This window comes from Pseudonaja textilis, chromosome 1 (genome assembly GCF_049901715.1).
Source record: "Pseudonaja textilis isolate UNSWEBS1 chromosome 1, rPseTex1.2, whole genome shotgun sequence".
Taxonomy (NCBI): domain Eukaryota; kingdom Metazoa; phylum Chordata; class Lepidosauria; order Squamata; family Elapidae; genus Pseudonaja; species Pseudonaja textilis.
This window is the reverse complement of record NC_141990.1, coordinates 55,470,617-55,483,871: the sequence shown is the minus strand read 5'-3', so window position 1 is coordinate 55,483,871 and position 13,255 is coordinate 55,470,617. Positions and strand designations below refer to the sequence as shown.

Sequence of the window (13,255 nt, the reverse complement as noted above, 5' to 3'; positions counted from 1 at the left end):
GTCAGAACAGGGTGAGAGATAGTTATCCACTGAAATTAAACACAGGAGTTGGGAACCAACAAAAGAAAATACTTTTTTTCATACTGTACATAATTAAACTCTAAAAGTTCCTGCCAGCGGCTATAATCATGGAAGCCTACATAGAAATGGCAACTAATACTGACGTGTGTTTCCTACTTCCTGAATTATAGACTCTGCACATACGTAAGACCACAATTGAGCCCGGAATTTCTGTTGCTAAGTGACAAATTTGTTAAGTGAATTTTGCCCCATTTTACGATTTTTCTTGTCACATTTGTTAAGTGAATCACTGCAGTTGTTAAATTCGTAGCAGGGTTCTTAAGTAAAGCTGGCTTCCCCATTAACTATGCTGTGAGAAGGTCACAAAAGATGATCACATGACCCTAGGACATTGCAACAGTCATAAATATGAACCAGTTGTCAAGCAACTGAATGTAAACCATGACTGTGAGAATGCTGCAATAGTCATAAGTGTGAAAAATGGTCAGAAGTCATTTTTTTCAGTGCCTTTGTAACCTTGAATGGTCACTAAACAAACTGTTGTAAGTTGAAGACTATCTGTAATTGTGCTGGGATCCACATTATCATTTTCTAATGCAGATTTGTGAGATTCCCAAATGAGCCTAGCTACCACTATGGCATCAAAATGCTGGACTACATGAGCCTATAGCCTGATCTGGCAGGGTTCTCCTTAATTTCCATAGAAATTCATCTTCCATGTTTCCCATTCTACAATCTCCATATGAAGGGTCCTTGGTGCTCTCTGAGCTTGGTTGTTTCCTTGCAGATATTTCATTAACCAAACTAAGTAACATCATCAGTGCTATTGTACAGAAAACTACTAAGCTCAAAGAGCACCCCTCATTTCAACCCTGAGCTAGAAATATTCTCCTTCATTAGTAAAATCTCCATAATTTACCATAGCTTGTGCTAAAGGATAACTCTGGAAATGGGGTTTTAGGGGGTTGGATGCTATAAACTAATTAGCAGTAATAAACATTACCAGAAACATTTTATATATTTCTTGAAAACCCATCAATATGAGTGGATCCAAATTAGTCCCAATTAATTCAAATCAGTTGAGCCTGCCCCCAAGTAACACTGTTTTAAAACAGTCAGTGTTCTTATGGAAGGAGATGGGAAGTTATATAATGCTGATGATTCTACAATCTGTTGTCAGTTGCCGTTGAAAATCAGGTTTAAGACATATTGTGAGGAGTTACCTACTCTTAATATTGGGTTTTACTTCATATTAAAACTCCTTCAACCATTTTTACATCATCAGTTAGAAGGTTTTTTTTATTCTAACAGATGAATAGCTTAAACATGTAAATAAACCTTCTGTTTTCTCTGTCAGATAACATATTTGTAGGCTTTTGAGCAAAAAAGAGAGATTTATGTGATGGTTCTTGAGCTTAAACAGTAAATGATAAAAAAGATTAGTGTTGCGTTATATGGATATTTTTCTTAGATTTAGAACAGTAACTTGTTAAAAATAGTTCTAATTTAGTTTAGTTTACTTTATTGTCATTGCACCTCTAGATTCTTCAGGCATATATATATATATATGACTGTTGTTTGCTTTCCATTATCTCTGTGGCTGATATGATACCTTTGTCATTTTTTTACTGCAAGCACACCAGCCCGCATTAAAAATGAAATTCTGTAGCCTGCTCTCAAGAGAAAGTGTATGCGTTTGGGTAGATATACACTTTCTCTTGAGAGCAGGCTACAGAATTTCATTTTTAATGCGGGCCGGTGTGTATATCTACCAAAACACATACACGTGCTATATACATACATAAATATATACCTGAACAAATATATACGTGTGTGTGTGTGTATCACCATCCATTTTGAATAAGTAGTGGAAATGAAATTTGAGAGTTCACAAGGTTAATGCTTATATGGAACCAAATTGTGACTGAATCTAGATGTTCTGCTTTAGATACTACAAAGCCTCCTCCCGCAAGGTAACAACGAAAGCAGGTCATGAAGAGGATTGTAGCGTCCCAGACAGTCCTCCAGATTCTGCTTAAACATTGCTTGTGTGCTATGTCATGGATAGAAGGAATGATCTTTTCAGAGTTTTATTGGGCATGTTCTGGAAGAAGAGGAGACATAAGAACTTAAGTCACACTCCCTTAGCATGATCCTGAAATGAAAATGGTATCTGATTCCTTGCCAATGTAATAGCAATGGCAGTAATTTTCTACCTATCTACCTTTTTTTTTAAGAAGTTGGTGTTCCTCTCCAGCAGTACAGAGTATAAAATGCAGTATTTTATGGCCATCCACCCTCTGCCCTGTGACATTCCTTCATCTATTGGAAAATTGCTATTCTGGATAACATACCTGCTTAGTTACATGTGCCTTCTGCCTGTTCTCTGTAAACCATGTGGAGTCCATTTCCAACATTGTACATTTTAAGTAATTAAAGGACATTTTAAAATAATGCTATTCTCATGATAAATCCTACCCACAAACAATATAGTTTTTGGATGTCTGTATTGCAGAAGTTTACTGAGTTCTTGTAAATGTCCTAGAAGTCACCTAAAATGGCATAATTTCCATCTGCAATGATATATGAGAAAGAGCTTGAGAAACAGGGCAAGGAGATACTACCTTAGGGAATCATCAGATTAGTAAGGATGCAGTTTGCAGCTGCATACCAAGAGGAGAAGAAAGCTCAGAAGGGACCCTCCCTAATTTCTCAGGCGGTATTGGAAACAGTGGGAAATTTGTACCTTCAGACTTCCTATTAATGTAGCCTTACAAAAAAACAGAAGTAGTTCATCTGGTATGTTTCCTGCCTAGTATATTTGGGAAACTGATGCTGTCTTATTATCTTTTCCTTTGACAATTTCTTGTTCTAGTTCTGTTTCTAATAAATGTTTGTAAAATTTAGATATATTTTTTTTTACTCGGTCCTAATAGAAGATTCGAAAAGCAGAGGAGGGTTAGCCCTGCCAAACTGGGAAATATATCATACGGCAGCCACCCTACTATGGATAAAGGATTGGGTGAATCTAACCAATAAAAGAACACTAGTATTAGAAGGCCACGTTATGCAGAAAGGATGGCATGCCTTTCTGTGGGAAACTGGGAAACCCAGGCAATCATATTTCCATAGGCATCTTATCAGGGACTCTTTATTAACTAATTGGAAAAAAGTACGTAAAAAACTTTATCTAAAAATACCGATTTGGCTATCTCCAATGGAAGCGATAGTACACCCTAATAATTTGGACATAACCAAAATGATTAAGTACGAAAATTTATTAGACCCACAAGGAAAGCTGAAAACACGACAAGAATTACAAGAGCGAGGATTTATAATTGATCAATGGGTGTATCTTCAAATTCATAGTAGATACAAACAAGACATTAAGGAATTTGGAATCTACAATAAATTACAGACTTTAGACAAAATTCTATTAGGACCGATGCTGTCTTATTATCTTCCATACCTCCCATTTTCCATTTCTTGGGAGATGGTCAACTTGATATATCTCAGAAATGCAAAACCTGAGGTCTTTAAGATAGTTTCCTCAACCTCAAACATCATTTTTTATACATCTCTGCCATCCAGATTTGTGGATTTGCCCAGAATTGTCAATCATAGCTGGTGCAGAATTCTAGGAAATGAAGTCTACACATTTAAAGGGAACTCAGGTTGGAAAAGCCCATCCTATAGCCTGATCTGGTCTTCCATACTTTAGAAGTATGGCTCAGGAATTCTGGGAGTTGAAGTCCACAAGTCATAAAGGGCCCATGGATCCCTACCTCTGCTTTAGAGGCAGCCCTAGAAATGTTTTATGATGTGATAGAAAAATATTTAAATTAACTGTATTTTATTTTATTTAATTAAATCAAATCAATTTAACTTTTGCCCTCACTCTAATACACCTACTTATTTTATGCATGCCTTCAGGCCTCTCCAATTCCAGGTGTGGTTCTTGGCCTGGAAAATGTGATGTACTCTACAGCTTTAATGCAGTACTTCATTTAGGAGTATTAACAAAACCAACATTATATTATTGGATTGCTTTTGCTTATTTATTTTACAAAACAAGAGTGTACACACAAATAGCCCAGGATGATAACCATGGGTATAAGTCGCATGAACTTTTATATATCTGAGAATTGTTATTTTTAGAATGTTATGTCACATTCTACTGCATTTAGTGGATTTAAGTGCATTTAAGTGCCACATGCAGATCACTGTTATGCAAGATTTGTGCATGGAGAGAGGGAGGAAGATTTGAGTGTGTACTGATTACAAAGATTTTGCACTCAAGTTCAGACACATAATTTGACACTCTAAGCATCTGCTTGGAGAGCACATGAAATTTCTCAACATAGGAGTACAATACAAGCAACCAAGCTGGACCAATTTTGAGCGTCAAATTATGTCAATTTTTTAGAGAATTCAGAAAGTGAATTTCTGAACTGGAGAATGGAAAGCAACATGTAAAGAATGTTACGAACTAGCATAAGCTTTACTTGAAAATTGGTATCTCTATGGAGAGAAGTGTAAAAATGAGACTGAACCATATAATCTCATAGTATGATGTGTCATATGCCCCAAACTGATTAAAAAATAAATAAAAATTGCTAAAGAGTTCGATGCTCTTAAAGATTAGCTATGCCTTTGCTGTGAATTTGTTACTTTTACTGAAGTTTTTTGTAAAGTGCATTGAATTTGAAAACGATTTCCATCTGTTGAAGGGCAATAGAATGCTCAGTACAGCTTTCTCTCCTAGTTGCAGAAAGATTCAGTATTGGCTACCCACATTTTGTGCATACCAGATGGTTTTTTTAGTGAACTGTCATCTCTTTTCTTTGCCCTTGTATTTTAGAGTAATCTTATTAGCTGATAATTGTGCTTTCTCCCTCCCTTCCTCCCCCCACCCCATGTATAACTTTTCTTAACATTTATACAATCAGGAAATTATTCTTTATTTTCTATCAAGAATGGGGATAGTCTTCTTGCTGCATATTTTATATTTCCTATGAAACCCTGTTATCCAATTGTGCCCCCAGTGATGAGGTGCTCTTTAGTCACTTAAGCTCTGTGGATCAAGTGTGTCCCAAAGGATAAGAACCTCCTGCATTCACCAGAAAAATCCATAAGGCTGGCAGGAAGTGAAGAATGCATCTCCCTTTGCGTTGAGGAGCTAGATGTTTACCAGGTTTTCCTCTTGCTTTGCTTACAATCCTTAAAGTGGAGAATTGTATTTGGAGGGGGGGTGTTTTTGGTGCCCTCTGAGCGTGGTTGTTTTCTTGTAGACATTTCATTACTCAAAATAGGTAACGTCATCAGTGCTAGTAAAGGTTTGTACTTGGTTTATAGGTTTAGTGGCTTGCCTTGTCAGTGTTGAAGGGGATGGTCTTAACGATTCCTTGGTTGGGCGGTTTACTATTGGCTTGTTTCACAGTTCTTTGATTGGGGTATTGTTTACTTGATGGATGATCCGATGTTAATCTTTGAGTTAATCTTTGCTCATCTGGGTGTTGATTGCTGATTGGGAGGTGTTTTGGTCTTGTTGTTGTTCCCTTTTTGAACTGTTGATTGTCTCTTTTGTATTTCAAGTGAGTTTTCTTCATCTCAGGAAGGTGGTGCAGAGTACAGGATAAACTAAACAAGAAGCCCTGAGCAGACATTTTGAGGAACAATCTGTCCTAATAATCCAAGATTATAAACAAGTGCTTAGGTGAAAGCAGAAACAGAGGGAATAGTATCCTTGCTTGTCTTTTTTAAAAAAAGAATTACAAGGCCAACTTCTATTTCTTACAGTTTGTCTTATCTCCAAGATGACAGTCTTTAATTACTCTATACCAGCGGTTGCCAACCGATGGGCTGTGAGAAAATTTTGGTCAGCCACAGAGAAATCTCACCCCCAGAGCACCCCCACAAAGCAATTAATCCAAGCCCACATGGCCCGTGGGAACCTTCCCCGCCCACTCACTCTTCACCCAGAAAACTTGCCTGCTAAATTGCTATTTTTCCTTTTTCCGACCATCAACTGTTCTACTGTGCCGGGAGATTTAGATTACCTAGGAAGCAGGAAATGGTTGGATTTCTTGCTTTCTAGCTAGTCTTTAGATCTTCGGCTCAGCATAGCCGAACCTCCCTTAGGACTGAAGGTTTGCTTGCAAGCATATCAGTGCAGACTCATGGCAAGCAAATTTGAGAGACTGAGCAGATAGATAGATCACTGAATGATTCTGTGAGCAACTCAATCTGCCTGCTTTGCCTGATTTTGGGTAAAAGTTGCTCTTTTTCTAAATAAAAAAAATCAATATTTACATGCATGGTGTGTTGTGAGTTAATTTTGTGAGTTTGCTTGCTAGCAAATTTTATGAGTTTGCTTGCAAGCAAATTTTATGTGACAGACTGACCTAGCCAATGGCAGATAGATAGATCTCTGTATGAATCTGTGATTCTGTGAGCAACTCAATCTGCCTGCCTGCTTTGCCTGATTTGGGGTAAAAGTTGCTCTTTTTTATAAAAAATTCAATATTTTTATAAATATTTATAATATTTACATACAAGGCTTGCCCAGCCAGTCACATGACCACCAAGCCACACCCACAAATTAGGCCACACCCACAGAACCGGTTAGTGGTCCCTGGGATCAAAAATTATGAGTTTGGTGGTCCCTGAGGTCCAAAAGGTTGGTGACCCCTGCTCTATATTGTTCTAATAAATGTTAAGAAGCATTGCACACAGGACATCTTTTTCTCTTTCATAACACTAAAGCAAGGAATGAGGAATTAAAGGTAGATGAAATAAATACTTTTCCATCCAGCACAAGCTACCTGTGGAGGTCTCTGTCAAAAGAGGGAGTGATGAACCCCAACTTGGATAGTTTTAAAAGTGGATATCAATAATAGTAGTTGCTTTTTGCTGTATTAAACAACAATTTTCATTGTAATAACATAAACGTTTCAGAATTGTAGAAGTATTGACAGCTTTGTAATCTGAGTCAAGGAGTAATAATATAAGCCTACATATAAATTATAAAAGGAAAACAAAATGGATATTAATATTGTAGAGAAGACAAGAAAATATGAATAGATTTCTCAAATATCTCCTTTCTTGCCCCTCTGACAATTCAAAACCTATTCAAATATTCACAAGTATTTCAGTGCTTCAAAGCAGCTGCAGATTTAGCTTTTCAGTGTTGCATAATTATTTGGCTGTTTCTATGACCAGTAATTGTGTCTATATATACACACACACCAGACCTCTCCCCCCTCCTCTCTCTCTCTCGTGTGTGTGTGTGTGTGTGTGTGTAGCATATGAATATGTGTGTGCATGTCTATGTATAGGTATATGTTTATTTTCTTTTGAGAGCAGGCATCGGAATTTCATTTTTAATGTATTCACAGAAAAAAATGACAATAAAGGTTACCTTATCTTAATTCTCGATGGCTTGATAAATTTTAAATATATATCTTTTAAAACCAACTGTCATTGTAAATACCTGCAAATACCTGCAAATCAGTCCATAATCCAAATGTGGCTGGGAATTGTGCACCAATCGCACCCGTTTCTGGATTGGTAGTCTCTTTTTTTCAGTCACTTATGCCCTATTCACCACCATATTGGACTACTGCAATGCACTCTACATGGGCTGCCATTGAAGACTACCCAGAAATTTAAGCTGGTACAGAATACAGTAGTTCAGGCAACTATGTGTGCTCCTAGAGTAGTGCATGTTAAACATCTGCTCTATGAGCTACATTGGTTGCCAGTTTGCTTCCACCTCCAATTCAAGGTACTGGTTTTAACTTTTAAAACCCTTCATGGTGTGAGACCAGGCTATCTGATGGACCGCCTCTGCCAAGTAGCCAATTAGATCTGGTAGAAAAGGCCTACTGCATGCACCATCAGCTAAGAACCTACATTTGATGAGTCCCAAGAGATGTGCCTTCTTTGCTGTGGTGGCTGCCTTAAGGAACATGCTCAAGATTAGATTAGATTACCTCCAACCCTTTTTACATTCTGGGAGGCTGTTAAAGCCTGGGGCTCCTAGGAAACCAAGACATGCTTAGATAGCTCCATTGCTGAGGTAGCCATTTTTATCCTTTCTTTGCCTGAGGTTTGTATATTTTTATAATATTTATTTTTAATATGATTTATATTTTTATAACTTTTTACATTTATTGTTTTATTCAATTTTTGTACGTCACTTAGAGTTGCTTTTTATAAGATGAGCGGCTATACAAATGTGATTAATACATGATGATACATTGTATAACTAGATAGTGACAGAGAGAGAAGGAAGGAAGGAAGGAAGGAAGGAAGGAAGGAAGGAAGGAAAGAAAGAAAGAAAGAAAGAAAGAAAGAAAGAAAGAAAGAAAGAAAGAAAGAAAGAAAGAAAGAAAGAAAGAAAGGCAGTAGCAGAACAAGCCTTAATTTGGCAAAATTATACCAACTGTATATAACAAAATTGTATTACCAACTGGAGAGTGATTGTAGCCAATTATTATTGGAGAATGTTTAAAATACTATTATACAAATGCATATTGTATATGTTGTACATTAAAAAAGAGAATAGTTTCTTTTTTAAAAAATCAAGGAACAGAAGTTTCTTGAGTTTATTATTCCCAAGATTATGCAATCTTTGGAATATATCTACTGTTTTATGAAAGATGAATTACTAATTTAGAAACATTGATTAATTCTCCCAAGATATCCTCTCAAATACAGGCAGTAATAGCATCACAGCTGAAGAATAAGTAAATATTATTTATTATGAAATAATGTTTACATTTAATAACCCTCAAGAAACTCTGATCTAAAACATATTACTTTTAGTATTAAGTATACTCCAAACTTTTTCAATATTATGAGAAATCCAATTTATAATTCTGTAAAAGGATTTGTCTACTATTCTTAAGTAACCATTATTTTGTAATGTAAGGTTTTTACAGGTAAAATAGAAATTGCATGTATGAGTCATATTATACATACATATCTTCTTAAACTGAATGCAAGTTTTGTAATTAGGGAAACAGTTATTCCCAATCATCATATGATTCTAATTTTGAGCTGAATCTGGAAATTCCTTATTTCAATAAGATTAATTCAAGATTAATCAAACAAATGCCCAGTTATAACCTGAAAAATAAAAAGTTAAATTCACTTTCCCAACAGGCATATTTATACCACCCAATTTTAAAGGATGTTCCTATCAAAGGAAAAAAAATAGTAGCTTTGTAAATTTGTCTAAAATAGTATAAAGGAATAAAAATAGGAGACATTTTAAAATATAAATTTTCCTTGGAGTTATATTCACCTTATTCACAATTATCTTGCCCCATATACTCAAGAGAATTTCCAGACCATCTGTTTCACTTTTTGCCAAAATTAATTTAAATATATCAGTTGAAAAAGCTTTAAAGAATCAGGATAAATAAAAGCAACCTCCAACTCCGGGTCTGTAAAGACCTGGCTTTCCCCCCAGGGTTGGACAAGGATATTTGTTGAGCCCAATAAAGGTGCAGCTGATTTAGCAGCTGTTTAGAATGCCTTGGTTAATGTGAGTTCCATAGTTGTTTAAAGTGCTCTTTTGTGCTTTGAGCTGCCCAAAATTATATATTTTAAGATTTGTGGCAAAATAAATGTTGTAAATCATCAAATCTAATTTACTCCATTAGATTCTTAGACAAAGAATCTAATTCCTGTAATAAGAGGTATGGTAAGTTTATGGATAGACATATGAGATATCTATTTATAACTATATATTATCTTGTATCTCACCTACTACATTGTCTTTAATATTTTTAGAATTTCTAAAAGTGCAAGGAAGAGGTTAGTCCCTAGTGTCTTATCCCTTATGAATCTTAATGTTCAAAATATTCTGAAATATATAGATTATTTGGTCCTCTGGCCATGAATACTGCATTCCAACCACTGCCCAGGCAATGCAGTGGTTAGAACACAATATTGCATGTTAACTTTGCCCAAAGTCTGGAATTCAACCCCAACAGGCTCAAAGTCGACTTAGCCTTCCATCCTTCCGAATTCAGTAAAATGAGGACCCAGATTGTTGGGGCAATGTGATGCTCATCTATTTGGTGCTCCTTTGAGCTCAAATAAAAACTTGAAATTTTAAACATCATACACATACACACAAAATTTGCTCTTCAAAGTTAAAAAGGGATTCATGTTGTGTCAAAGAATCTATATATAAAACAGTTGAAATTGTAGAACAATTCAAATAAAGTAACAGGTTTATTTATCGTATTCCTCCTTTCCTCAATAAAATCTTTAGCATTTTTAATGTAGATTAATTCTACATAAAAATCTTGAATTTCTGGATGATGGACTACATATCCTGAGCCTAATGTTATGAGTTTATGTTTACTCAAGTTTATCAGCCTCCAATATGGAGTTAAAATGCTGCAAAATCCTCTAAATCCTCTCTCCAGATTGTGACATTCAATGGTTTCTTACTTCCTTCTTGTCTTCCTTCCTGGATCCTTGGCATAGGATTTTGCATTAAGGCATGCCTAGAATTTTTGGCATGTTTGATCAGACTAGTTTTTGTAAGTATTCAAGCAAGATTGTAATTTATAAGCACCTTCACTTCAGAAATTTACCGAAAAAGAGAGACACAGAGATCAATATGTAAAATGGCTCTCCTAATGGAATGAAGGGGAATGCAATGGCAGAAGGGGAGAACAGAATAGTGTCTACTCAGGATTCTTGCTTTTTTTAAATTTAGTCGTCCATGCCTTTTGGTCAGTAGACACAATATGAAATATTTTTGCTCTCCTGTATTTCTAGTTCACTATAGTGAAGCCATCAAATGGATGATGTAAAAGTGGTTTTGGTTTTGTGTGTGTGTGTGTGTGTGTGTTTGCTGGCCAGCTTGTTGCTGAATCTGATGTTGATTAGGTCTGAGACAGAGCCCAAGGTCACCCAACTGGCTTCTGTGCCTAAGGCAGGATGAGAACCTGGCTCTCCCTGCTCCTAGTCCAGCACCTTAACCACTAGACCAGGCTGGCTCCTGAACTGAATACACAATACAATATATTAAATTTGCTCCGTGCAATCCATATGGATTTTAAAAAAAATGGCTTATCAATGAACATGACAGACTTTGCCCATTATAGAAACGGGCAGATACACAGCCATCTGGATTTAATTCCCACCTTCAGTTCTAAAATGTACATAATATATTTCAACTATACAATTATCTTTAATGTATAAATTGAAATTTGTATCTATTAAACATATGAAATCCAGTTGTATTAGTAGCCTGGTAAAAATCAAGCTACTATACTGGAAATGACTATAATTTAATATGAAACAATCATTAACACATCAGCTGTTTAATGCTCTTTGGAAAATAAGGTACTTTTTGTTGAGTTCTGCAAAATATGATTCTGGTTAGTATATAGGAATTAACTGTATTAGATCTACATGAAGGCAGCAGGAAGGAGGGCAATTACCTAGGATATACTAAGTGAAGTGTTTTTCAGTAGAAATGGCAACAGAGTGAATAACAAAAAAGCAGTAATGGATGCAAGCAATTCTGTTAAAAGAAATGTAAAATAATCCATTATTTGAGTACTATATGCCCCAACTTACTTAGTTTAATATATATATATATATGTATAAAATTACAGCTTTCTGCAATAGATAAGACTGCATGTTAAGCATTATTTCAAAGTAAGAAATTGTAGTGCTACATTTGATCTTGCCAGCCACAGTATAACTAAAATAGTTTTTTTAGTCAGAAAAGAAGTTTTGTTTTGCATGCTAGACAATCTTGTCTGTAAATGCAACATGCTCTTATTTTGATCTTTACTGACATAAACTTTTTTATTTGTTTTTCTAGGGCTTACTTCAAACTATTTGTCCCTCAGTTCCAGGAGGCAGCCTTTGCAAATGGAAAACTCTAAAAAAAAATAAAAAATGGGGGGGGGGGAAGCAACCTCATCCTGAGAAAATGCCAGACAGATTCTTGTGCCCACATGCTTGTCAACAGATTGCAAGATAACTTCCTGAAGCTTGGGCTTCAGCATTTATTGGCAGGGGGTTTGCTTCTGCAGTTTCATTGTGATCATCATAGACCAACTGAATGAGAACTTTGGCTGATTGACTTCAATACAGGGTCTTTTTTCCCCTCTTCTTTTTCCTATATGCAGAAATGTTGCTTCATTACTTGCTTGATGGAAGCTCAAAATATATTGAATAAATGTGATCCCCCCCCCCTTTTATTTTTTTTTTAATTTCTTTTTCTATGCCAATGTTTAGAGGGGTTTTTTTTTGTGTGTGTGAATTTCTGCATGCTGGAATTTCTTGACACATTAGAAGCACACTGAAAATAAATGTACAATAAATCTGTCATATTATGTCTGTCTCCTAAGTTGATTCTCATGGGAAAGAGAAGGTATGCAATCGGATCAGCCATCAGTTGCCACAAAGATAGGCATGCCGTTTTTAGCAACTTTACTTGCAAATCTTATTGGAGGATTTATTTTCGTATTTTGTTAGTTATCAGAACATAGCTTGACAAAGATTATTTAGTCACAAAGATGCTACAGAAATGGTTGCTATTTAAATAGTGGTTACTAATTTAAGTTAATTCTGTGACATATTATTAATGATTCGAGTTAAATTTTTCATTTTAACTGACATTCGAGAACTGTACGGAAAACTATTACTGGATGCATCATAATTTCTAATATAAAAATAAGACGTTGAGTGTTAGATACATGTTTTTTTCTTTCCTGTGATATATTTAGGCAAATCACTTGCCTCTGACTCGCAATAGAGTAACTTCCCATATTTGTAAATAGCATCAAGGATTTTCCAAATGGAATATAAAGTTCACGATGCTATAGATAGCATATTAGCCATATACCTTATTTCTCCAGAGAGTTAGGAAATGAGCTAACAAATAAATGCACCAACTGTTTGAAAATGTATGAATGCAAGACCTGATATTTCAATATATGGCATAGACTGCATTTTGGTGAACTTATGAATCTTAACAATAATATTTGCATTGAAATATTTAAGGATTATGTTCTGGCCCAAACTTCTGTTAGCCATGAAGCATATTTGATGCTTTTGGGAAGTCGGTGTCCTGCCATCTGTTTGCCTTCAGAAGTCTCTGATGATAAAACTGAAATAACCTATAAAGTTTCTTGGATGAAAACGTTCCAATGTTGCAGATGCATAGTTTGAAACATACATTGTAAGCCCA

General features: G+C 35.6%; 1 protein-coding gene across 5 annotated transcripts in view; it reads left to right on the top strand.

Annotated features, from left to right (window-relative positions):
- Positions 1-12,395, top strand: part of BABAM2 (BRISC and BRCA1 A complex member 2) — a 147,177-nt gene extending 134,782 nt beyond the window's left edge. For all 5 annotated transcript variants that reach the window (XM_026695616.2, XM_087934895.1, XM_026695617.2 and 2 more), the window contains one exon: positions 11,882-12,395. In XM_026695616.2, coding sequence (XP_026551401.1) covers positions 11,882-11,945 — 64 coding nt within the window. In that variant the 3' untranslated portion in view covers positions 11,946-12,395. The remainder of the gene's footprint in view (positions 1-11,881) is intronic.
- Positions 12,396-13,255: the final 860 nt, after the last annotated feature.